This window comes from Leopardus geoffroyi, chromosome D4 (assembly GCF_018350155.1).
Source record: "Leopardus geoffroyi isolate Oge1 chromosome D4, O.geoffroyi_Oge1_pat1.0, whole genome shotgun sequence".
Lineage (NCBI taxonomy): Eukaryota > Metazoa > Chordata > Mammalia > Carnivora > Felidae > Leopardus > Leopardus geoffroyi.
This window is the reverse complement of record NC_059342.1, coordinates 85,674,210-85,700,820: the sequence shown is the minus strand read 5'-3', so window position 1 is coordinate 85,700,820 and position 26,611 is coordinate 85,674,210. Positions and strand designations below refer to the sequence as shown.

Below are 26,611 nucleotides of genomic sequence, written 5' to 3'. Positions count from 1 at the left end.
TAAACACGTGGGGCACCAGCCGGTAGAGTGGGGTTTCCTCTTGGGCAGTCACCGGACAGCAACAGAGCACAAGTAAGCCCAGCGGAGCCCAGGACTCAGGCTGCCTGGGTTGGAATCCTGGCTCTGCTGTCAGCATCCTGCTAGATGGGGATGGCGATAACATCTACCTTGCAGGGTTAGTGTCAGAGTGAAAAGCTAATCCATGGGAAGTGCTTAGAATAGTGTGGAACACAGTGGGCTCTGGGCAAACGAATGCTCTATGGAATGAGCAGTTGGTCGATCGCACCACGTGAAATGAAAGTTGCTCTGGTCAGAAGGGTGCTCCCTTTCTCTGTCCATTCCTTGGAGGAAGGCCTGATAGAACTTTTCTACCAGCTTGAAAATTATTAGACTCTCTCTATTCCTGGATTTAATTTCTACCTGTAATTCCTGAACCTAGGGAGTTCAAGTAGGGTTAGCTGCCACCACCAGACCCGGCACAGTCTCTGAGTAGGGTCTCTATTTCTCCAAAGACAGCAAAGTGCAAAAAAACTGAGGGGTACTCGGTGAGCCACCCACCACCTAAAGGCACTGGAAGGATAATCCAGCCCAGGTGCAAGCTCCCCAGCATCAGAAGCCGTGCTCAGTGTCCTGCAGGTAGAGAGGGACAACTCTCAGAGATTCTCTGAATCTCACCTTCAGACACAGGCAGCCTGCTGTCCCAGGAGTAAGGGTTTAGAAAGAGAGGTTTCCCTAAGGGGGAAAAATACCCATCTGTCCAACGGCATAGGAAGCTGTCATCCTTTTCTGCTGCGTGGAGTGGCCTGGAATAAAATTTGACCTCAATGGGACTGTTAGGAGGAATAAATGAGTTCATGCAAGTGAAGTACTTAGCACATATTAAGCATGCAATGAACCTTCACTTAGAGCTGTTATTTTTAGGCTGTAATCCCAATTCTTCTTATACCTATTAAAGTAGGTATGGTGCTCAGCGGGTTGAGTGTGTGTTCAGAACCTAATAAATCTACAGAACTGCAATAAAAAAAAATTCTCTCCAAGAAAATTCTCTGTATGTTCACATTTTCAGTAGACAAAAGATACTTCACACATTAGGACACACTATATAAATTATGTAAAAATTAATCCTTTCTAGTTTGGTTCAAGGTCACTGCTGTCATTTCAAAGCCTTACAATTTCTACTCAGCCAGATCCTGCAGGAATTCTAGCAGCGTTTGCTGATTTGGCATCCATCCATCACTGAGTGAAGTGTCGTGCAGTTGGGGATCTTTTCAGAGAAACCTAACAAGTGAGATTTTATCACAGCATTACTGGCCCCCCAAATTAACAAGACAGGGGCAGTTCTAGAAGCACTCTTTGGCCTCCATTAATAAAGGTTAGCTGTTACATTAGGCAGACCAGTATACTCTGGGGAGTAACGAGTATCTTATTAAGTTATAAATACATTTAATGGCTTCAGTACTGGTTTCTTATTTTGGAATATGAAGAAGAAAAAAATAGAACTCAAAATCATTAGAGTCGGAGGATAATGCCACTATTTTTTAGAATGTAGATTTACCTACAATACTGCTTATGAATTACCTTGTTTTTATAGAGCCCACATACTCCCTCAGAGGCCACGGGGACTCTCCTGTCATTGCAGCAGCCCACAAGAAAGTGGTAGCTTATAAAATCCCATTACTTGGTTTTGACTCAAACTAGTCAGACCAGCTCAGAAGACAAACTTCCTTCCTCACTCTCAGTGCCCTTCTGGTTTCTCGTTAAGGGGAAAAAAAAAAATGCCGTCTGCGCCCATCTTCCTTCACTGAACTCTAAACAGAACACTGACCGAGTTTTCTTATGAACACAAGACCGAGTTGGAAGGGCCCAGAGTTCCCATCTTTCACTTTCTGCACCGAGGACATCTCTAAAATCATTCGCCAAGTCATACATGACTGTTACGTCAAGCTCGAGCTTACCTCATTTCCTGCGGCCGACCTGCTGGCTGGTCCATTGACTGCGGGCAAATTCGAGAGCGCGGCGTACCCTCCAAGATGCCTGGGCATGGAGACCGTCTCCAGGAATGCGCCGGTGGTTTGGTGGGAAGCAGTCTCTGAATTGGCTGTGAGGAAATCTAAATAAACTGCACAGGTGTGATCTGCTCCATCTGGGTTACACCCTCACACCCCACCCCCCTTCTGTTCCCAAATACAAACGAGCCGCTTCCATCTTTTCCTTTCTCCTGACAAGGCGCGCAGTGCTTCTCATCTTCACACCCCAGAGGCCTCCGCCCCTGTGGCAGCTGGTGTGGGGAAGCCTGCTTCCCAGGTGGGCCGGCCTGCGGGGGTCAGAGGGGTCACCAGGCCCCTGGGCCCGACCGTTTGCCCTTGGTCAGCACGGACAGGGCCCACCTCAAAAAGGGCTAGCGATGGTTCTTCTGGACTTCTTCCCACACAGAGAATGGCTAAGCTAGCTGAGGCAATCTGTAGTTGGCTTTAAAATCAGCAATGGGGAGGGGAAAAAAAATCCCTCACAACAAACAGTGGTAACAGAAGGTTTGTGTGGGAAGACGGTTAAGTTTGGTCTAAAACAAGCAGTGTCTCTGGTAATGAGCTGTTGTTAGGAAATACGTGGGGCCCTCGGTGCCTGCAGCACTTTTAAAGAGCACTGTTGCTGTTTCTTGAGGCTTTTCTTAGGGAGGGGGGATGAGGGGGGAAAGGCCCGGTGAGGTGAGGGAGAGACCCAACTGAAGAGCATGGAAAGAAGCATCTCCGAGTGTTGGAGCCGTGAAGTCCTCCATCTGAATCCGAGATCCACTCTGCAGTCACTGTTCCACATTTGGTAACAAATCTACCTTCTCTCAATCACAACAGGCTCATAGTGAAATGAGTGTGTCTAAGGCATCATCAGCCAGAGGCCTGGTGTGAAACAGCGGGCACACTCGGCTGGGGTGCCTGAGTTTCATAAGGGGACTATTTACAAAGGGCGTGGGCAGGTTAAGGAACTCGTATGAGGACAGTGAAGCTCCCGAGGGCTGGCAAACAGGGAGTCAGGACCAGTCCTCGGCTTGCAAGGGACAAGGAGAGGATGTGGTTACCAAACCCTGAAGCTGCTAGACTGGAGCTATGGCCCTAGGCAGAGGAGCCCAGCCACTGTCAACCCACACCTGGCAGGAAGGAGCCAGGGGAGGGAATTCCCAGACTTCTCTCTCTAATCCGCCAGCCTCCTCCCAGAGTAGCTCTGGCGTACCGTGACCAGAAGACAGGACGGGTCTGCAGAGAGGCCAGCCTCCAGAACGAGGCACACAGTAGGGAGGGGATCTGGAGAAGCCAACAGAATATCTAGCACATCTAAATTCCTGACAGAGCTGGGGGGGGGGGGGGCGGTTAAAATGAGATCAGCATCATAAATGCCTGGCACAGCAAATGCTCACTTACTACCCATTTGATCAGATTGTGCATTTGGCATTTACTTATCAAAAGGCCACAAAATAACTTTTATTCTCAGGTGGCAAAAGCCAGGATGAAAACAAAGACATGTGGTCATATAACCAGAGTGAAAAACAAAACTTTTACAAAGTTGACGGATAACATTTATTAAAACATGTCATACAAAAGGGCATGGTCTCTTCTATAAGAAGAAAATATTAAACAGTAACATTCAATTAAGTAAAACCATGCTGTACACTGAAGACAGCAATATATAAAGACAAAACTATTCAACTTTTGCAACACAGGCATAACATTTCACAAAATATCAATAAGATATGCACCTAATGATAATCTGTTTATCATCAAATGGTTTTGTGGTCTAAGAGTCACCTGACTTGCATAAATAAAGTAATTTTCTGGAAGAAACATTGGGAACCTCATAAAAGGAAAGAAGGCAGCAGCAACTGACATTATGACACAGGCTTCAAGCAACACTAAAACAAAAACAAACAAAAAAAAAATGTCACATTTGCAAAATGTGTTCCAGCATCTTCCCATTGGGCACTATCAGTAGAGATTTGAAATAAGAAACAAGAAACATGTACCTTTAAATATGTAAGTAGCAAAGAAAAAACCCAAACAAACAAACCCTGGTTTTACTGAACAAAGTTAGTCACCCATGAAAGCAATTAAATCACAAAATTAGTGTGGCACAGATAGGGGCTGGGGAAGGGGGTAAGTATGTTGCTTGTTTTCCAGCATTCCTAAATTATCAGAGACCTTTACAAACACAGACCCCTGGATTTGGTGTGACGGAGTCCTCGCCACCCACCCAGAGGGCTGTGGCCAATCCTCCCCCACCCCCCTCCAGGGCAAACACGACTGGGCTGCTTTTGCTCTGCCCCCCACATCACTTCCCCAGCAGCTTGGGGATGTGCGTGCCTCTGCAGGAAGGGGCCACTGAGACCAAGCAGCTTTCCTAAACAGCTAGAAGTCAACATAGGGTCAGTTTCGTTCAGCAGATGACCATGAGAATGGAGAAGACCCTTTTGGGCAGACTCTTTGAAAGCAGTGGCATAAAGAAGGGATTAGAGGAAGGTGAGATCTAGAAATGAGAATCAACAGGCCGGGGCCCAGGAGCGCCTGGGGGTAACCCTCAACACTTGAGGGAAGGCTACCGCAGTCCTTCCTTAGACGGTGATCCCTACTTTACCAAGTGGATTGTTGTAATGTGTACACCTAAAATTAAAGGCATGGTATAAATACTAACATTAGATACCACCGGTGGTGCCTTGAAGCCCTTTCCCGCTGGGACTGGAGAAGAACCACAGTTAAGACTCAAAGTAGGGGACAAATACCTTGGTTGTAGGCCATTAACACGATCCCTGAAAGACTGTTTGGAAAATGTTACCCACAACTATCCAAACTCATTTGGAAGGATAAAAATTTTCTAAAGCTGTACTGAGGCTAAGGAGAGAGACTATCCAACCCAGAGTGGGCAGGAGAAAAAAGGTAGTAATACAGTATGATCTCCTAATCCTAAAAAGCAAAGTTTATAAAAATTCACTTTCACTATCCAAACTAAGGCAATCTCTTTTCCCCGCCTCTCTGAACATGGCCAGCATTTCAGATGCCCAACCATCTCACAGGGTCTGGCTGACCCGATTAGCAACCCTAATTTTAAAGGAAACCCCAACTACCATAAAAAACTTAAAACAGCAGGTGTGAGGAACTTACACTTTAAATTCTATACTTAGTTGATGTACATATAAGGATTTCAATAAAGGACACCTTTCTTCACAACACATTAAATAAGTCCCGGCACAACTGACTACTTGCAAAACTACCACCCAAGGGCTGCCCACCACTCCTGGCTAAACAAGAATTCTTCATCATTACTCATAACAAAGGTGCCGTGCTAATTTCAGCATAACTGAAGAACCATGACTTTTCTAGAACGTTTTTATTCTATCTCTCAGACTCTTCTCCCAAAACGTCCCAATGCTCATTTGAATACAATCTTTAATGGGAAACAGCACATCAAACCTTCCGAACAGGCAGAAAATGATTGGCTAATACCACGGGAGAGGGTGATGGGCTTTTGGCAGAACTAAACGGCTTCAACGCCTTAGTACTGAAATTAGTAGGAATAATAAAACAATTTCTCCTCACACACAATGGCCAGGATCATACCTAAAATCCATTGGCTTCTAACATGAAAAAATGAGAAGGAGCAATTGAACTTTGATTGTACAGTCTCCTCTATACACATCTGTCATGTATGCAGAGAAAGGACTGTTAACCGGTGAAGCTTCAACACCAAGAGAATATTAACGTGGCAAACAACCAAGAGGTAATATCTAGTTTCTAGATTAAAAAAATCAATATATATATATATTTATAATAAAGTTTTAAATACAAAGTGCTTTTTATATATCGAGAATGATACAGTGTTAATGAATAGATCCCTGTTTTGTAATGTCGATTACAAGAATTAACTGGTAAATAAGTACTTTCTTTCCCCTTTCCAGATACTGTTCAACAAGTAAATGCCTTCCTTCGTGGTTGGAGCTTAAGGACCAGAGGCCATTGCCAGCAATGTCTATCGCATTAGAGCAAAGCCAAACTTCTGAAAAAAAATTTCACCTCAAATCCAGGAAAAGTTATTTTTATTTTAAGGAAAAAAAAGTTTCCACTTGGAAGTAAAAGACCAGTAATTTATGGAAAAGTTGACATAATAGTAGCACCCTGTCCTACCCTGGTGAGAACTTCAGGTATATTACACAGCTTAAAAGCATCCTGAATATATGCTTCCTTTTTAACCTAAAACATCTGACTGAGCTGCAGAAAAGGTCTCAAGAATAGCTGCTTTTCTCGATGTTTTTTGGTACATACAGCTGTGTGGACTTGGAAATTTATGCAGCTTTATCTAGAATCTGGGAGCATGAATCTGTAGACTACTTTCTAAAATTAGGACTCCCTCTTTCCCCCTTTTAAAACACATTCCAGCACTCCTAAAGAACTGGCAGCATTAGCTCTATGTACCCCTCTGGGACTACGTCCCCTACCAGTGTATCTTCAAGACTCCTCTTTTCTTGGGCAGTTGTTTTTCCTGCCACTCAACATTCTGATACTCAGCAACTCTCGCTGACAGTTGGGGAGTTTCACCGGAGCACTCCATAAACTCCCTACGCTCACAGGTAACTCTCAGCAGTGACTCTTGGCTCCCTCCCACCAACTGTGGTCACGGACTGAACTCTTCAGGAAGCATCATAACCTAAGAGAGAAATGGCTGGAGTAGCCAATATGGTACCATGGTCAGGGTCAAAGCAGGCTAGACGCCTACTAGCCACAGAGCAGATCCCACTGTGTGGATGCTATAATTACACAGGATTTGGGACAGCAAACCAATTAGAAATACCTATCTCTGGCACCCTAGAGAATTACAATTAGATACAATTGTCCAAACTAAATGTTAGTACTAAAATACAAAACTTTTTTGCCTTATCAAGAGTCTGAAACACATCGTGACAGTGGCATCTTACAGAAACTGAAGCTTGTACCATAAGTTATTTGTTTCTTACTTAGAATGTCACCCTTTTAGCGTCTCCATAGTTTTTCATTAAAATACCCTCTAGAAAGAATAAAACCAGACAAGAGAGCTCTGTTAATCAATTTTGCATCCTAGGAATCACATTATCTGTTAGCTTTTACAGAAGTAGCCTTTCGTTCAGTGAAGCAGCTACTAAAACAAACCCACATTACCTAAGTATCTATAGTGAGAGCTAAATAAAATGCCAACGTGACCTTGTAATGAGCGATCAAAATTTGCTGCCACCTGAAACAGAACTGGTAGGCTGGAGTCCAGTTCCAAGTGCAGATGTCTGTATCACCAAGTCCACCTGCCTCAATCACAACGGGCCTGAAGGTTTACCTTGCCAGCTGGGAAGTGGGTTAACTTATCCCCATTACCCACTCCAGGCCTGGACAGGAACATACAAATTTGAGGAATTAGATTTTTAAATTGGCCTACTTAGAGCTGGTCTTTCAGAAATATCTTCCATTTTTTTTAAGCTTCTCTCATAATAGCAAGTAGCACGCATCATCTGTGCCCAGATTTGCATAATTACCATAGTTTATTTTTGTGCCTGCCACTCAAGGGCCAGATCCTATTTTTAGTTAGCCTCAGTCGTATTCTGCTCAGCCTTTGCAGCTTCGTAGGACTTGGTACAAGAAGTCACATGCCTGTGGAAACTGTCCCTCCACATAAATCTCTTTGCACAGATATTACACTCATAGGGCTTTATGCCCGTATGAATTTTCATGTGCCCCACGAGATGATGCTTCATTTTGAATTTCTTACCACAGACACCACAGCCATAAGGCCGAAGACCGAGGTGCATGCTCATGTGTCGATCTCTCTGACTCTTGTGAGTGAAACTTTTCCCACACTGACAAGGATACAGCTTGTCGGTGGCTGAGAATCCTAAATGGGAAGCTTCTTCTTTAATCCCTGTTACCATTTCAATATTCTCACTGTAGCCCGATGCCAGGGCAGCCTCCTGTCTGTGCCCAATGAGATTACCGTCTGACCTCTCTCCAGAAAACTCTTCCATGGAAGAGCCGTAGAAATCCACCTGCTCATCATAATTGCTTTCATCAGCCTGTTCGTCAAACTCTGCTTCTACTTTTTTTTCCCCGATGTGAAAGTCTTCCTCCACTCCCGAAGGCTGGACTGAGTGCTCCGTCTGCATGGTGTTGATAGACTCAGTGACCTGGTGCTCATCGTAGGGCGCGTGCACATCCATGCCCTCACATGCCTGGTCAAAGCGCTCGGGCTTCACGTGGATCCAGCGCTTGTGCGCCATTATGCTGGGCTTGCTATACATGGGCCGGGTGTAGTGGAACTCGGCGCTGTCGCTGGCCCCCTCCTCCCCGTCCTGGCTCGCCATTTCCGTGCTCAGCCGGTCATGCTCTGTGGACGAGTTGCTGGGAAGGTATTCGTGCTCAGTGAGTTGAGATGACAGCTCGTCTTTGGTGCTCTCCTCTTCATTCTCTCCATCCCTCAGTTCTTGGGCTTTGGGGAAATCAGTATGGCCCCCAGAGCCCAGCTCAAAGCTCTCGACCAGGCCATTATAATTACTGCTGCTAGGAGACTGGTGGTCACTGCCATGATTTAGCTTCTGACAAAGAACTGTAGGGTTTCCCTCTAAAACCTCAGTGCATTTGTCTACCACATGCCACATCTGGAGGAAGCTTGCTGCTGTTAAGTAACTAACAATTTCTGGAGCAGGCATTACTAGACGTCCCGTATAACTAGATAGGAGAATGTTCTCAAACACTCTTGGGTTCATCACATCAGGTAAAACAATCCTCCTGCTATTTTTCAGGAGTACCTGGTCACAAAAGTAGGGTGAACTGGCAGCAAGAACAGCTTTGTGTGCCCGGAAAATGTGGCCTTGGACAACAATGGAGACATCACATAATTGTCCTTGCTGGCGCTGCTGGTTCAGTTTCTGCAGAATGGTGCTGGAAAAATCAGGAAATTCTACTCGAAAAGAGTTTGTTCCAGGCTCCATTTCATCACAAATCTTGTTCAGTGCTACAAGAGAAAGAAAAACGAGTGCTAATTCCAGCCCAAAGAGACACTTATTGATCACTAAGAAAACTAAGACAAGTTCCACAGTTCCATAGAGTCCCCTTGCTTGTGGGCATTAGTGGGTGGAGCATTCATCCCCCAGAGCAAAGCTTGCAGGTGCGGGGGTGCCAGGAACGACCCGCTACTCTTCCTGGTATTAACGCTTCATTTTGCCTATGTCTATGAATGAGAACAGAATTCAGAGATGTGCTTTGTAAGCTGTACAAATCTCCTAAATAAAACAAAGTACATATTTCTAGGCAAGACAAACATGATACCTGTCCAAGCAGTAGAATTTTTAAGAGACCTCAGATTTAATCCACATTTGCCAAGGTGGGGTGAGGAAGTGAGGATGGAATTGTTGGAAGAAGGAAAGACTTATGTAAAGTTTCTGAGACTAGAATGAACTCAGCCACTGCAAGGAACTGAAAGGAGACCATTAGCCTAAAATCCAGTGCAGGAGTGAGGGGAAAGGGGGCTGAAGTGGTCAGAACAATCTTGCCTTTGGTCCTTCAGCACCACAGGTGCAAACTCACTGAAGTCCCAAACAATGTGACTTTCTTTAGTTGCCAGCAGAATTTTAGCCCTTTTAGGAGCTTCTGACGTGAAGCAGAATGAAGCGGTAAGGCAAGGTATTCCTTCTATCTGATGGTTTCCAAATTGTTTACAGACCAAAGAGCTTACTAAATATTGTCCCTGTTACTGAATGACCTCAAACCGAAGATAAAGTTATAACAAAGAATAAAGGATTGCCTGTGTGGTTACTGTAAATATATTTAGTGGGGTAGTCAAGCATTAGAGAAGCTTTCTAACAGCAGCAATCCACAAGATAAACTCTGTTAGACACCTGCTCATGCCCCATAATTCCACAGTAAATTAAAATAAACCAGTAAACCCAAGAGATTTATTGGCACTATCCATCATCTGGCTCTAAAACTATATCCAAACATTGCTAAATGCCAGGTTTTCTAAGTATGAGATTAAAACCAAACCAAAACCAAAACCCAGGGGCACTGGGTGTCCGACTTCGACTAAGGTCATGATCTCACAGTTTGTGAGTTCAAGCCCCACACTGGGCTCACTGATGTCAGCGCAGACCATGCTTCAGATCCTCTGCCACCCTCTCTTTGCCCCTCCCCCACTTGTCTTCTCTCAAAAATAAATAAAAAACATTAAAAAAACCCCAAAAACCCAAAGATTGAAAGTCATCTTTGAGAGATAGGGAGAAAGACCAAGAAAAGAAACTAATGTTTCTTGAGTAGGTACTGTATAGCAGGGACTATACTCCTTTTTTCCACTTTATAATGACTGCAAATATAGAGATCGATATTCTCAGGTTCAGTAACTCAGGTTCAAGTAACTTTACCAAGGTTAAAATAAGAGCTAATTTTTATTAATGTTTATTTATTTTTGAGACAGAGAGAGACAGAGCACGAACAGGGGAACGTCAGAGAGAGGGAGACACAGAATCTGAAGCAGGCTCTAGGCTCTGAGCTGTCAGCACAGAGCTGGACGCGGGGCTCAAACTCATGGACCGTGAGATCATGCATGACCTGAGCTGAAGTCTGACGCTTAACCGACTGAGCCACCCAGGCACCCCAGAGCTAATTTTTATGAGATTGGGCTGTGATTCTAGGTCTTCATCACTTCAAAGCCTATCCTATTTTTCCTATAACATCATTCTCCCTCTTCTAGGAAGATAACAAAATACCAGATAAGTCAATAATAATTTTAAGAGGTAAGATGGTGTTTTTAGAAGTAAGTATTAATTTATGGTTTATACCTCTTAAAACATTTCATAGTAATTTAAAACAAAAATAGGGGCACCTGGGTGGCTCAGTCAGTTGAGTGTCCGACTTTGGCTCAGGTCATGATCTTGCGGTTCATGAGTTTGAGCCCTACATCCAGCTCGCTGTCAGTGCAGAGCCTGCTTAGGATCCTCTGTCCTTGTCTCTCTGCCATCTGCAGCTTGTGCTCTCTCACTTTCTCATTAGCACAAAAAGAACTAACTCAATGCTGTTTAATGACTATATAGTTCCTATTATATGGACTTACCATAATTTAAGCAGCTCTCTTATAGAATTTCAATTGTCTAGGCTTTTGAAATTATGAGGAATGCTATTATAAATACACAATGTAATTATACTGTGCATAACTATCTTGGCGTATCTTTGGAAATATCTATAGGGTAAATTCTATCAGCGGAATTGCTGGGTCAAAGGACTGTGCATTTGACATTTTGATGTATATTACAAAGCTACTTTCCAGAAAGGTTGCACCAAGTCACACTCCTATCAACAGTAAATAACACTCCACACCCTTAACAATTCTGGACATTATCAAACAAGAAAAAAAAAAGTTTGCAAGCCTCCTAAGTAAATAATCCATGATTCATTATTATTTAGATCAACATTTATTTAATTATGAATGAGAACAATATTCTTTATTCATGTTTACTGGTCATGTGTTTTTCCTATAAATTATCAGTTATATTCTTTGTTCAAATAAATTGGGCAATTCATCTTATTGATTTTTAGTTTTTTATAAATGTAAGAAATTAACTTTGAAATTTATATAAATTACCCAGTCTTTGCTTTTATGGCTCTAGGGTTTTGTGTTAGACATAGAAAGGCATCCCCAACTCCAAGATTATTATTATTATTTTTTTAATGTTTATTTATTTTTTGAGAGAGAGAGAGACAGAGTGTGAGCAGGGGAGGGGCAGAGAGAGAGAGGGAGACACAGAATCCAAAGCAGGCTCCAGGCTCTGAGCTGTCAGCACAGAGCCTGATGTGGGGCTTGAACTCACAAGCTCTGAGATCATGACCTGAGCCGAAGTCAGCCACTTAACTGACTGAGCCACCCAGGCACCCCAAGATTATTTTTTTTTTTTAATTTTTTTCAACGTTTATTTATTTTTGGGACAGAGAGAGACAGAGCATGAATGGGGGAGGGGCAGAGAGAGAGGGAGACACAGAATCAGAAACAGGCTCCAGGCTCTGAGCCATCAGCCCAGAGCCCGACGCGGGGCTCGAACTCACAGACCGTGAGATCGTGACCTGGTTGAAGTCGGACGCTTAACCGACTGCGCCACCCAGGCGCCCCCCAACACTATTATTGAATATTAATCTTCTCATCAAGATTTCAAATAATGTTGTGGAATGTTAAATGACTGAGAACAACACTTTTAAAAACAACTCTATAAAAATAAATGTCATAAGTGATAACAGAGAAAATGGTGGAGTAGGAAGCTCTCGGGATCAGTCCCACCATCAAAACAACCAGTAAGCTGTTGAAGGATCAGAATCAACTATTTGAGAACTCTGGAATCTGATCAGACACTTGTAGCAACCAAGGCAATGCTTGCTGAAGAGAGAGCCTGCTGAACCTCACTAGCAGTGCTGCCCGCACAAACCAGCTATAACCCCCACTCCCCACCCCCGACCCACTCCTAGAGTGGCTGGCTCGTGGCAGGGAGGACAACAAGGAATATGTCCTCCAAAAACTGGGGCATTTACATTCTGGCCAGTATGGTGGATCCATGCAGCTTTGTTCTGGCCCTCTCAGGCAGCAGTGGCTTCCCCAGCAGCACTGAGCATATTTTTTTTTTTTTTTTTTTTTTTTTTTTTGATCATAAGATTTCAAAAGACAAACATGCTCCCCCTCCCTCCCACCCCAGAGCCTGGGTCAAAGTATTTAAGGAAGTCTGTCAGGTCACAGGCTGACCACACAGATAAAACAGAAACTTCAGTGACCACATGCAACAAGGGATACGGACTTGGCAAAAATAGCTTGGAAAAACTGTCATGCAAACCGACAACTGCAGCCCTCAACAAGTAACAAAAGAAGTCCCATAGGATGGGAAGGATCTAATTTCAAGAGTTACCATATTCGAATACTTAAAATGTTCTAGTTCTCAACCAAACATTACAAAGTATAAAAGAACAAGGAAGAGAGATGCATTCACAAGGTAAAGAATATTAGAAACTATACTTGGGGGATTCTCGACATTGGAATTACTAGTCATACTAAAGTAAATCAATTATCTTACATATGCTCAAATTGCTTAAAACACACGCGTGCGCGCACACACACACGAAAAACCCCACTATGGACAAAAACTAAAGGAAATCAGGAGAATAATGTCAGTAAAGAGATAGAAATTATAAAAAGGAACCAAACAGAAATTCTGGAGCTGAGAAGAATAGCTGAAGCCCTAACCGCCCCTCAAAACCCTAGAATGTGACAGTATTTGTATATGAGGCCTTTAAAGAGGTCATTAAAATAGAGTTACTAGGGTGGGCCCTAATCCAATCTGACTAGTATTCTTGTAAGAAATTAAATTTGGACACACAGCAGCATCTAGGGGGGACACAATGTGAAGACACGTGAAAAGGTGGCCATCTGCAAGCTGAGGAGAAAGGCCTCAGGATAAACCAAATCTACAGACACCATGATCTTGCTCTTCTAGCCTCTAGAATTGTGAGAAAAAAAAAAAAAATCCTGTTATTTAAGCCACCTAGTCTGTTTTGTTTGAAAGACACAGGAAACCAATACAAGTTGAAGTAAAAAGTCCGCAGATTTAAAATAGGCAGAAGAAAAAAAAGTCACCAAACTCAAAGACAAGGCAATTGAAATTATTGAGTCAGAGGAGTGGTGAGAAAAATGAAGAGAAATGAACACTGTGTGAGGTAACTGTGGGACGTCATTAAATGTACCAAATGCACACCATGGGAGTCTCAAAGAGTAGAAAACGTATTAAAAGAAATACTGGTAGAAAACTTCCCAAATTGGATAAAAGAGAAACCTATACATCCAGGAAGCTCAACAAACTCCAAGCAGGATAAAACGAAAGAGATCCACATTAGACACATTGTAAGTTAAATAGCAAGTAGAAAGTCAAAGACAAGGGAGTTGAATGCAGTAAGAAGGAAATGCCTCATCACATGAAAGACATCTTCAATTAAGATTCACACCTTAAAAAAAACCATACAGGTCAGAAAGTAGTGGTATGGCATATTTAAAGTGCTAGAAGAAAAAACTGTCAACTGATAATTCTGTATCTGGCAAAAGTACCTTTTCTTGAATGAAGGAGAAATTAAGACACTCCCAGATAAACAAAAGGTAAGGGTATTCATTACCAGAACTTTTCTTTTTTTACGTTTATTTATTATTTAGAGACAGAAAGACACAGAGCATGAGCGGGGGAGGGGCTGAGAGAGGGAGAAGACACAGAATTCTGAAGCAGGCTCCAGGCTTCGAGCTGTTAGCACAGAGCCCGATGTGGAGCTCGAACTCACAAACTGCAAGATCATGACCTGAGCCGAAGTCGGATGCTCAACCGACTGAGCCACCCAGGTGCCCCATTCATTACCAGAACTTTTCTACAAGAAATGATAAAAAGGGATCCTTCAAGCTGAGATAAAAGAATACTAGGTAAGGGCGCCTGGGTGGCTCAGTCGGTTAAGCATCCGACTTGAGCTCACTCAGGCCATGATCTCCGTGGGTTCGGGGCCTGCGTCGGGCTCTGTGCTGACACCTCACAGCCTGGAGCCTGCTTCAAGTGTTCTGTGTTTCCCTCTTTCTCTGTTCCTCCCCTGCTTGCACTCTCTTTTTGTCTCTCAAAAATAACAAATGAATATTAAAAAAAAAAAAAAAAAAAGAATACTAGGTAGTAATTCAATGGCATATGAAGGAATAAAGACCAATGATAAAGGTTAACAACATAAACATAAAAGCTGTTATTATTTTGACTTATAGCTTTTTTCCTGTATGCTTGAAAATGCAAATTCATAAAACAATACTTATAAATCAACATAAATAGGCAATGTATGAAGATGTAATCCATGACAATAACAAAATGAAGGGAAAGGGATGGAGGTGTAAGGAATAGTTTAAGAGATTAATTGTAAATCTCAATGTAACTACTAAGAAAATAATAATATACATGAAAAGGAATGAAAGGAATCAAAATGGCATGCCAAAAAAGAATAAATGCTTTATTTTTTTAATAAATGTTTTTAAAAGGTAGTAATGGAGAAATTGAGAAACAAAAAACATACAAGGTATACAGAAAACAGCTAAATGGTAGAAGTAAATCCTTTCTCACCAGTACTTAAATGTAAACGGATTAAACTCTCCAATTAAAAGGGGGAGACTGGCAGAATGGATAAAAAACATGGTTTATTTGTATCTTTTCTATGAGAGACAACATATAACACACAAGTAAAATGATAGAAAAGATATTCCATGCAAAGAGTAACCAAGAGAGATGGAGTGGCTGTATTATTATCAGACAAAATAGACTTTTTTTTTTATGTTTACTCATCTTGAGAGAGAGAGAGCTAGCGAGCACACGCGCTTGCGCTTGAATGAGAGGAGGGGCAGAGAGAGAGAGAGAGAAAGGGAGACAGAATCTGAAGCAGCTATGAGCTAACAGCAGCGAGCACGATGTGGGGCTCGAACTCATGAACCCGTGATATCATGACCTGAGCTGAAGTCAGACATTTAACCAACTAAGCCCCGCAGGTGCCCCAGACAAAATAGATTTTAAGTCAAAAAGGTTACAAGAACAAAGAAAGACATTAATAGATTGATAAAAGGTTCACTCTATCAAGAAGACAGAACCATACACATATATTCACTAAGAAATCTATATGGAGCAAAATATATGAAGCAAAAATGGACAATGAAGAAACAGACCAATCTACAACAACAGGTTATGACTCCAATTCCTCATTTTCAGTAATGGATAGAAAAACCAGACTTAAGATCTATAAGGAAATAGAGAACCTGAACATTATAACAAATCAATGATACCTAAAAGACAATACAGAACACAAAAAGTAATGAATTTCTCAGGGGCGCCTGGGTGGCTCAGTCGGTTAAGCATCCGACTTCAGCTCAGGTTGTGATCTCGTGGTCCATGAGTTCGAGCCCCGCATCGGGCTCTGTGCTCACAGCTCAGAGCATGGAGCCTGTTTCAGATTCTGTGTCTCTCTCTCTCTGACCCTCCCCCGCTCATGCTCTGTCTCTCTCTGTCTCAAAAATAAATAAAGGTTAAAAAAAAAAAAAAAAAGTAATGAATTTCTCATACACGCTACAACATAAACCTGGCAACATTGTGTTAAATCATGAGAAACATTAACTCAAATAAGCCAGACAGAAAAGGACACGTGTTGTATAACTCCACTTCTGTGAAATATCTAGAATAGGCAAATTCAGAGACAAAAGTAGATTGGAAGTTACCATGGATTCAGGGGAGTTAGGAATGGGAGTTATTACTTAATAGGTAGAGTTTCTGTTTTGTGATGAAAAAACTGGGGGATTAGAAAGTGTTGCCATTTGTACAACATTGTGAGTGTAACTAATGCCACTGAATTGTACACTTGAAAATGGTTAAAATGGTAAATTTAGTGATATATTTTTTTACCACACATTAAAAAAAAACTTGGGGAAAATGTCATGTAACTTTACTTTCAACTATGTCAAGGTGGTAATGGTCCTTGTAATTTAAAAGTATCTGACCTCTGGGGTGCCTGGCTGGCCCAGTCGGTGGAGCATGCGATTCTTGATGTCAGGTTGTGAATTCAAGCCACATGTTGGGTGTAGAGATTATTTAAAAAAAAGAAAAAAAAAAATATCTGATCTCTGCCCTTAACTTTGGGCAGGTGCGGCATTTCTATATATTCCCTGATTTTACTAACATGCAAAGACTGAAACTCTCCTTCAGAGTTTCCTGCCATATAAGCCATATTTACAAACTCACAGGCAGTTGTGGTAGCTGTGATCTGTATTGATAGTACAGGTGCTGTTTCAATTTTTAACGACTTTCACAGAAGTAATTAACTCACTAAAATGAACACATAAATAAGTAAACTGACATAAAACACTATATGCACATCATTGGGGGGGTGGGTTTCTAAGATGATCAAGGAATCTCACCGTCCAGAGTTTATAATCTGGTAGGGGGGAATGAAAAACATGCATACAACCCTGCTATTCAAGGCAAAGCATGATAGAAGCACCACACGAGAACTATAAACCCAAGAGAAATTCAGAGGAGGGGACCTGGTATAGCCTACAATTACATATCCTTTCACAATAAATTTTAGGATCACCAGGGTAAGAGGAAGACTTGGGAGCAGTATATAATTCTTCTCATCTACCACATCCTAACCAAACGAATCTAAGGAAAATGAAAAAATTGGCCTGAGTCCTGGAAACTAGGGACCAGAGCTATCTGGTAAACTTTAATTAAGGACATAGTGTAGATGGGACCAGACTGGAAAGAGACGTTACCTCTGCAACTCCACCCAGTTCCCCAGGCAATCCTGGAATAATAGTAGCAATCTTGAGAGAAGAACACTAACGCCTGTTCACTTGGAAGGTCTGGCTGTGGCTCAAGTCCCAGGGTGGACTATGGGACAGGTCCTGCAGATTAGCAACATTAAGAGGTGGTTGTACTGGAATACCAATGTTTGTATAATGCCTCAGCAGAAAGTTTTTAAAAACTTGGCACGAGAGGGTGGAGTTCAGTTAGTAACTGGCAAAGACATGGCCCATCATTTGCCAGCTGGGCCAAAGAAACTAAAGTAGGTCCCTGGTATCACAATTTCACGAACACAGAAGAAAGTACACAGAGCTCAAGCTGTCCTAAGAGTAAGACCTAGCCTCTGGCCTCGGCCATTCAACTCAAGTTAACCCCTGGTGTCAGCTAAAGAGCTAAGAGTTGATTCTAACAGCATTCAGGTTTACGGTAAAAGACCCCCAAAGGGCATTTGGGTGGTTTAGTCGGTGAAGCATCTGACTTCTGACTTCAGCTCAGGTCATGATCTCGTGGTTCGCACATTCGAGCCCCACATCGGGCTCTGCACTGACAGCTGGAGCCTGGAGTCTGCTTCAATTCTGTGCTCCCCCTCTCTCCACCCCTCCCCTGCTTGTGCCCTCTCTCTTTCAAAAATAAATAAACATTAAAAAAAAATTTGGGGGGGAAAAAGACCCCCAAACAATCCACCCACAAAGGGAAATTTTTCAGACCCAAACAGAATGTTTCCCTCTAAAGAATTAAAAACCTGGTTAGTTTTATTCTGTAAGTACATGGGGTCTGTAAATACATTCTACAGTAACAAAAAAGAAAATAGCAAGGGATAAACAAAGAACAGTTTTGAGGGTATTGTTTCAGTTTTTTTTTTTTTTTCTTAATGTTTGAGGGGGGGAGGGAGGGAGAGGGGGAGGGAGGGAGAGAGAGAGAGACAGAGAGAATCCCAAGCAGGCTCTGCGTCAGAGACCCATGTGGGGCTCAATCCCACAATCATGACCTGAGTCAAAATCAAGAGGTGGACACTTAACTGACTGAGCCACCCAGGTTTTCTTTCTTTCTTTCTTCTTCTTTTTTTTCTTTTTTTATTAAAGTTAAGACCTATGCCCAACGTGGGGCTTGAACTTAGGACTTTGAAATGAAGAGTCACATGCTCTACTAAGACAGACAGGCATCCCTTAAGAGCACAGTTTATTTTTTAAATGTTTAAGAGAGAGAACATGAGTAGAGGAGGGGTAGGGAGAGAATCCCAAGCAGGCTCTGCATTGTCAGCGCAGAGCGTGACTAGGGGTTCGATTCCATGAACCATGAGATCATGACCTGAGCCGAAATCAAGAGCTACCCGACTGAGCCACCCAGGCTCCCCTGGAATCTGCTATTTAAATGTGGGCCCCGGGAAGCACTAGAAACTTCTCAGTGATATGTTGTGAAATGTGTTCTGGAAAGACAATCTGCTGATGCACTTAAAAGCGGGACTAAGTCTGAAGTACAGGCTTAATTATAAGATTTTAGCAAAGAAACCAGGTTTGAGGCAATGAAAGTAACAGTGAGTATGGAAAACAGAGAGGTAGAATCAGTAGGACTGACTGAATTGGCAGGCAGGAAGATTCAAAGCTAGTGCAAGGCACAAATTATACCATCAAGAGAGTGAAAAGTTAACCTCCAACACGGGAGAAGAAATATGCAATCATATATCACTGTTAAATGACCCATATCCAGAATACATAAAGAACTCTTAAATTTAATAATAGACAACTCAACTGAAAAATGGGCAAAGGATTTGAATGAACATTTCTCCAAAGAAGATATACAAATAAGCACACAAAAAAATGCTCAATATCATTATTCACTAGGGAAATGCAAATTCAAACTACAATGAGATACTACCCATTTGGACAGCCATGATATATAAGACACAAAAACAAGTGTTGATGTCGATATGGAAGGATTAAAATCATTATACATTGCTGGTGGGAATATAAAATGGGTGTGGCTACTTTTGAGGTAGGTCCTCAAAAAGTTAACCATAAAGTTACCATGTAACCCAACAATTCTACTAGGTATATACACAAGAACATTGAAAACATACGATATCCACAAAAACTTATACACGAATGTCCATAACAGCATTACTCATAATGGCCAAAAAATGGAAACGACCCAAATGTCCTCCTCTGATGACTGAATAAATAGAAGGTGGTATATCCATACAGTGAAATATTACTCCATTTTATTATGTACTATGCACATATTATTGTACTATGCCATTCTTTTGGCAATAAAAAAGAATGACGTACTGACAAATGTGATAACATGGCTGAACCTTAAAACACTATACCAGGTGAAAGAAGTTAGATACAAAAGGCCACAACTTGTATGATTCCATTTATAAGAAATGTCCACAACAGAAAGATTTATAGACAAAAAGTAAATCAGTGGCTGCCAGAAACTACAGGGAAAGGAAAGGAGAATCACTGCTAATTGTGTGTTTTGTTTTGTTTTTGTTTTTTTTTGAGGTGGGGGAGAGAGGATGAAAATTCTAAAATTAGATTGTCCCACAATCTAATTTTAGAATGGGTTTATACAACCCACTGAATGCACTAAAAAACTTTTTTTTGACGTTCATTTATTTTTGAGAGAGGGAGAGAGAGAGTGGGGAATGGGCAGAGACGGAGGGAGACAGAGGATCTGAAGCAGGCCCTGCATGGACAGCACAAAGCCCAATGCAAGGCTCGAACCCACAAACCACAAGATCATGACCTGAGCAGAAGTCGTACGCTCAACAGACTGATCCACCCAGGTGCCCCTACTAAAAAACTTTTAATTGTACATGAATCATGTTTCAGTAAAGCTGTTTAAGAAATAAAGTAATGCAAGGTAAACTAGTTACCTATACCGACTCTGAAGTTTCCAAACTGGATAACTAACTAGGAAAATGTTGTAATTAGTAGGAATAATAACAGCATCTACTATTTATTAAATGTGTGCATTGTACCAGAGTCTGTGCAAAAGGACTGTATGTATTCTATCTCATCAATCCTCATAACAATCCACTGGATAGATAGTTTTTATCTTATTGTACAGAACAGGAAATAGACACAGGGTGCCTGGGTGTCTCAGTAGGTTAAGCTCAGATCCAACTATGGCTCAGATCATGACCTCACAGTTTGTGAGTTCAAGCCCCACATCGGGCTCTCTGCTGTCAGCGCAGAGCCTGCTTCAGATCCTGTTCCCCTCTCTCTCTGCCCCTCTCTCGCACACGCACGTGCTCTCTCAAAAATAAACATTAAAAAAAAAAAGAAGAATAGGCTATAGACAAAGAGGCTAAACTACCTGCTTAACTAGTAAGTGGTGAAGTTGGAATTAAATTCAAAACACTTGCTCAGGCCTAATATAACCTGTGATGATAGTGTGGAAAGTAAAGGTGAATACTACTTTCACAAATAAACAACTGAAATCGTCTATAACATATGATGCATTCCTAAACCCCAGAGCAAATTATTCACCATCCTCAGACTTAATAAGGTACTGCAATTTTATTTGTCATCTTACACACAGTGTTTTGTTTTTTTTAAAACTAACAGTAATAGTTCTAAAACATACACACCTATCTCAGTTCATTCCCTCCATAGTTCATGGATGCTCTCTGGCTTTTTTTTTTTTAATGTTCATTTATTTTTGAGAGAGACAGGGAGACAGAGTGCAAGTGGGGGAGGGGCAGAGAGCAAGGGAGACACAGAATCAGAAGCAGGCTCCAGGCTCCGAGCTGTCAGCACTGAGCCTGACGCTGGGCTCGAACTTGCGAACTGTGAGATCATGACCTGAGCCAAAGTCGGATGCTTAATCAACTGAGCCACCCAGGCTTTTTTAAAAGCAGAAGACAATGGGAAAATATTGAAGAAATCACCAAACTCTAGATGACCTCCAAGATCTCTTTCAATTTGGATGAGTTTAATGTATTTCTTATACAACTAAAGAACAGCATATCAAATTTTACGCATTATTTAAACACAATTACGTATCTTAAAACACAGATAACAATAGGGAAGCAGACCCATTGGTCTTAAAGCCCTCCAAAGATTTCTTAATTAGACCATAAAGGTAATTTGCATACTTACTGTAGAGAGCACATTTAAACACAGTAAATACTACTTCAGTAAATCTAAAGATTGGCACAAATACACAAAAATACCAAAACCCCATGCCTACCAAAGTTTTCTTTTTTTTTTTTTTTTTAATTTTTTTTTTTCAACGTTTATTTATTTTTGGGACAGAGAGAGACAGAGCATGAACGGGGGAGGGGCAGAGAGAGAGGGAGACACAGAATCGGAAACAGGCTCCAGGCACTGAGCCATCAGCCCAGAGCCTGACGCAGGGCTCGAACTCCCGGACCGCGAGATCGTGACCTGGCTGAAGTCGGACGCTTAACCGACTGCGCCACCCAGGCGCCCCAGTTCTTTCTTTATATTAGCCAGATGCTTTGCAGTTCAAAGGGCAAGCTATGTAAACCTGGGTCTTGCAACTGCGATACTCCTGAATCATTACACTTATTTTAAAGATGAGTGAACTAGGGGCACCTGGCTGGCTCAGCTGGAAGAGCATGTGATTCTTGATCTCAGGTTCATGAGTTTGAACCCCGTGCTGGGTGTAGAGATTAGTTAAAAAAAAAAAAAAATCAAATCTTGGGGTGCCTAGATGGCTCAGTTAGTTGAGCATCCAACTCTTGATTTTGGCTCAGGCTCAGACTGTGATCCTGAGGTCACGGGATCGAGCCCCACCCTGGGCTCTGAGCTGAGCGTGGAGCCTGCTTGGGATTCTCTCTCTGGGCCCTTCCCTTCTCATGCTCTCTCTCTCTCTCTCTAATAAATAAAATGAAAAAATTAAATAAATCTCAGGAGTGTCTGGGTGGCTCAGTCAGGTTAAGCATCTGGCTCTTGATTTTGGCTCAGGCCATGATCTCATGGTTCGTGGGAGCAAGCCTTGTGTCGGGCTCTGTGCTGACAGCATGGAGCCTGTTTGGGAGCCTGTCTCCCTCTCTCTCTGCCCCTCTCCAACTGACTCATGCACAAGTTCACTCTCTCAAAATAAAAAAAATTTAAGAAATTAAATCTTAAAAAAAAAAAAAAAAAAAAAGACGAGTAAACTAAACTCTGGAAGGTTAAAAGACCTGCCCAAGGTTATATATCTCAAAAGTGGTAGGTCAGAATTCAAATTTAAAGTTTAATTTAGGGGTGCCTGGGTGGCTCGGTCGGTTAAGCATCAGACTTTGGCCTGCGTCATGATCTTGGATTTCGTGGGTTTGAGCAACGCATTGGGCTCTGTGCCCAAAGAGTGGAGCCTGCTTTGGATTCTGTGCCTCCCTCTCTCTCTGCCCCTCCCCCGCTTGCATTCTGTCTCTCTTTTCCTCAAAAATAAACATTAAAAAAATTTTTTTTAAAGTTTAATTTAAATCTAATATTGTTCTAAGTTAAAAAAAAAAGTCCCTGATAAGTTTCTCTGAAGTGAGATGCTGTAATGGTACAATGTAGAGCAGTGACTGGCCTTAAAATGTGCAACAGTTCCTGCTCAGAAGTATGGGAACCTATGGTCTAGAACAATTAAATACAAATACATCTTTATTTTTGCTGAAAAATAAGCCATTTTAGTAAATAATTTTAAAAACCTGTATTTTTAGTAAGTTTATAGCTTACCTACCTAATGCAAAGGTGTTATCCTGGAAAAAAGCCCCTTATGCCATGGCCATCACAAAGCAGTATGGATGAATGAGGAAGAGGAACCCATTTCTCAGTTTTGCTTCAAATTAGAATCACACTGACTTCTGAAAGAAAAAAATCACGTTGAAAATGTAAAAGAGATGCTGGTGACATTCAGCATATACATGTGCCTTGCTAATAAATACTACATGTGTAGGATTTATTTCTGAGCAGCAGAAAGAAAACTGGTATCTTGGGTTATATTAACTTCTAGTCTGTACTATCTTAGCTTCTGCCTTGTACTTAAAATGGACTTAATTTTGAAATAATTTTAGATTTACAGAAAAGTTACATAAATGCCGAGAGTTCTGTACACCCCTAAATCTCTCACCCAGTTTTAATAACCGTCTTACATTACCATGGTACTTTGGTTAAAAATAGAAAACCAACACGGATCAGTGTCTATGTAATTTTACAAAATTAAAATATCCTTTGGAAAAGTGTTTTCAGTCTTCAGACCATTGCCAATCAGCACCCCTATAGGTTCTCCTAATTGGAACACTTTAGCCAAAGAACTTAGTTAAAATCTATTTTAGGATTTTTTAAAAATAAGCTACCTACTTTATGGACTTTGAATCTTGTCTCCCTTTAATTTTAAGACACAGCTGAATGTTTTACTTAAAAAAAAAAAAGCCAAAAGCAAATACTCCATTGTAGCAAACTCTCTGAGATTCAAAAGAGAAGGTATTGTACTAACCACAAACCCCACTTATCGGTCATCCTGCCATTACATTACAATATAGCCAAGGAAATGGTTTTAAATGCACTCTCATATTCATTAGCACTGGGGTAAGAAGCTCAAATTGAGAAAAACAGAAGGCAGACACAGCACTGGGTTTCAGGATAATGATTAGCTACATACCAACAAAACAAAACAAAACAAAACAAAAAAGGAAAGTCTTCTCGACATGTTGCAAATAAGACAAAAATCTTTCCAACCATAAATGTAGATAAAGTAAAAAGGAAAAGTTCATGAAAATAATACACAGCACATTCAACGGATTTTAAGAGGCATATTTCAAAATTTCTGCAATCAGGATGTGATGGTCAAGTGGAAATTTTAATACTTGTCACTGCCTGAGACCCTCATCAATGTTTCTGATGGCACAAAGGACACTGTGGGAAAGTATGGACCCATCTCTGAACTTACAAGTGTTCAAGAGTACGAATGTTAAAAGTTTAACACTTTCACCAATTTATTTCACTTATTTTTTAAAATTTAGGCATTAGAATGGTATCATGTAAAAATGTCTAAATAAGTCTAAAAATGTTTTCAAAAAGAATTTTCATAAGCCTAAGTGATTACAAAAGCACATGCCATAGCTTAATTGGCTGTGGTTTCTCCTCAATCCATGGTATCCTAGGATTCAATACAGTAGTAATTCAGCTGCTACATCTCACAAGAAAGCCTGATAAACTACCATAGCAGACAAAATAGCTTAAATAAGAACATAATATGAAGCCCCCCCCCCATCAGAAAAGACACAGGAAATGACACATAATTTTGTGTTATCATAACAGGGCTGTTTTTCCACCCCTAACGGTTTTCTTCATGTGAAAAGTAAAGTCTTCCTGAAATTCCCTATTTATGCAGCAGATTCCTGCACTGAATCCGAGGATTATGGAGGGAGGAGAGCTAGAGTGGTAATCTGCCTCAAGTAAAAAACTTGAGGGAAGATTTTAACTGAATTATTTTGACCGAAGTCCTTTTCTAAGGACATTAGCTCTGACAAGAGCAGGCATCAACAAACAACTTAATGTTCCTAAGAGCTACAAAATAAACTTTTAAAAGCACATTTTCAAAGAGCTGGCTAGTACCGAGCTTCTCCAATGAGCAAGGGTTTTTTCCTCCCTGTACTGTGATGAAATATACTTAGTATAAAATTTGCTATTTTAAAGTGTCCAATTAGTAGAATTAAACACATTCACGATGTTGTGCGACCATCACCACTATCCATTTCCAGAACCTTTTCATCATCCCAAACTAAACCTCTGTATCCCTTAAACAATAACTCTCCATTCCCTCCTCTACCAGCTCCTGGTAAACTGCATTCTACCTTCTGTCTGCCTCTATGAATTTGCCAATTTTGGACAAAGTATAAGTGGACTCATACAGTATTTGTTCTTCTGGGTCTGGCTTATTTCTCCAGGGAGTACCTTAGTAAAGCAAAGAATGAATACCAAATTATTAGGTTTCTTATAATCTAATTGTACATACTGACACAATTTCTGCACTAAGCATACTGCTCTCCTAGAAATCCTGCTACTGTCCCATGAGCCCCCAGGGACACAAGATCTCAGACGGACCCCTCCTTAGCCTGTAGACAGGCCTAGTTAAGCAGCTGTAATTCAAAGAGGAGGCTCCTGGGAGCTGTGGAGGCCATCCTGGGGTACGTGGACGGATCGAAGGGAATTCAAGAGCTGTGTGGGCCTAAAATGCCACGGGTAGGAAAAGGCAACGATTTATCAAGGTACGCTGGCCCTGAGATGGTCTCTGGTCTGCCTGCTTCTGCACCGGACACTTAGGTTGGGCGACACCTGTCAGAGTTGAGGCCAGACTGCAGTCTAGTCACTGATAATGTCACCAGGGCAAGAAGCTTCACAGGGTCATGAGTCACCTTGCATGGCTCAGAGGTCCGGGCAGACCTGCCCTGCCCCGCCCAGACAAACCCAGTTAGGAGAGGCAACAAACAAGAGAGAAAGACACAAAACTGGCACCAACACGGACGGCCAAAGAGCAGGGCTGACAGGCAGGCCATGAATGAGAGGAAGGGCTGAGAGGGAAACACAGGGTGAAAAACCACATAAGCAAGGTGGAGGCAGAAATAAAGACAGGGTCCAGATAGAGACGGGCTCGAGAGAGACAAACTGGAAAGAAACACAAAGTTGACAGGGGCCGAGTTGAGATGCAAAAAGGGCAGGTGACAACAGGTGACAGAGACCGCAAGCGAGGGGAAACACTACTTAGAAGTAAACAGAGACAGATACTAGCAAAGTCTGGGCACAACCTTTCTCCGGGCTTTGGCTCGAACCCGAGGCCGCCGCGCCGCACCCACACGGCGCCCCCGAAAGGCCAGCGGACGAACCCGAGGGGGATCTCCAAGCGCTCTGGCCCGCCAAGGTCCGCCACCGCGGGGTGACCTTGGGCGAGACGCTGCCTCAGGGGCCTTGGTGTCGCGGTCGGCGCACCGGACTGGCTGGAGGCGGCCCGGGGCTCCGGGACTCCAACCGCCCGAGCGCGGCTAGAGCATCCTGGTCGGCGGAATGGGCCTGCCGGCCGGGGGCGCGCGCGCCGGGTCCTGCAGAGAAGCCCTTAAACCTCTCTGGCCTCCCCCCTCCCCTTCGCTACCTGCTGTCTCAACTCCGCAGTACCTGCTAAGGGCTCCGCACTCGCATAACCCACCCGCGGGACACTTTCCGCCACCGGCTTCAGGCCCGTTCAAGCCGTCGCCGCCGCGACCGACTCAGCCTGCGCCTCCCGCCCCCGGAAATG

The 26,611-nt window shown here is 42.3% G+C and overlaps 2 protein-coding genes across 5 annotated transcripts in view; both read right to left on the bottom strand.

Annotated features, from left to right (window-relative positions):
- ZBTB34 (zinc finger and BTB domain containing 34) overlaps positions 1–2,319 on the bottom strand; it is a 46,281-nt gene extending 43,962 nt beyond the window's left edge. Inside the window, exon 1 of the mRNA XM_045469785.1 lies at positions 1,956–2,319. Coding sequence (XP_045325741.1) covers positions 1,956–1,990 — 35 coding nt within the window. The 5' untranslated portion in view covers positions 1,991–2,319. The remainder of the gene's footprint in view (positions 1–1,955) is intronic.
- Positions 2,320–3,545: 1,226 nt separating this feature from the next.
- ZBTB43 (zinc finger and BTB domain containing 43) lies at positions 3,546–26,611 on the bottom strand. 4 transcript variants are annotated; one of them, XM_045469793.1, is made up of 3 exons: positions 26,522–26,611; positions 23,060–23,183; positions 3,546–9,009 (listed from the first exon to the last, which is right to left on the bottom strand). In XM_045469793.1, the coding sequence occupies exon 3, from the start codon at positions 8,984–8,986 to the stop codon at positions 7,583–7,585; it is 1,404 nt and encodes a 467-aa protein (XP_045325749.1). In that variant the 5' UTR covers positions 8,987–9,009; positions 23,060–23,183; positions 26,522–26,611; the 3' UTR covers positions 3,546–7,582. The 4 variants fall into 4 exon arrangements, with proteins under 4 accessions (XP_045325749.1, XP_045325748.1, XP_045325745.1 ...); XM_045469792.1 differs by having other exon boundaries at positions 26,491–26,610; XM_045469789.1 differs by having other exon boundaries at positions 26,468–26,603.

Coding starts and splice junctions, on each gene's coding strand:
- ZBTB43 (XM_045469793.1), bottom strand. CDS start 8,986: ATGGAGCCTGGAACAAACTCTTTTCGAGTAGAATTTCCTGATTTTTCC.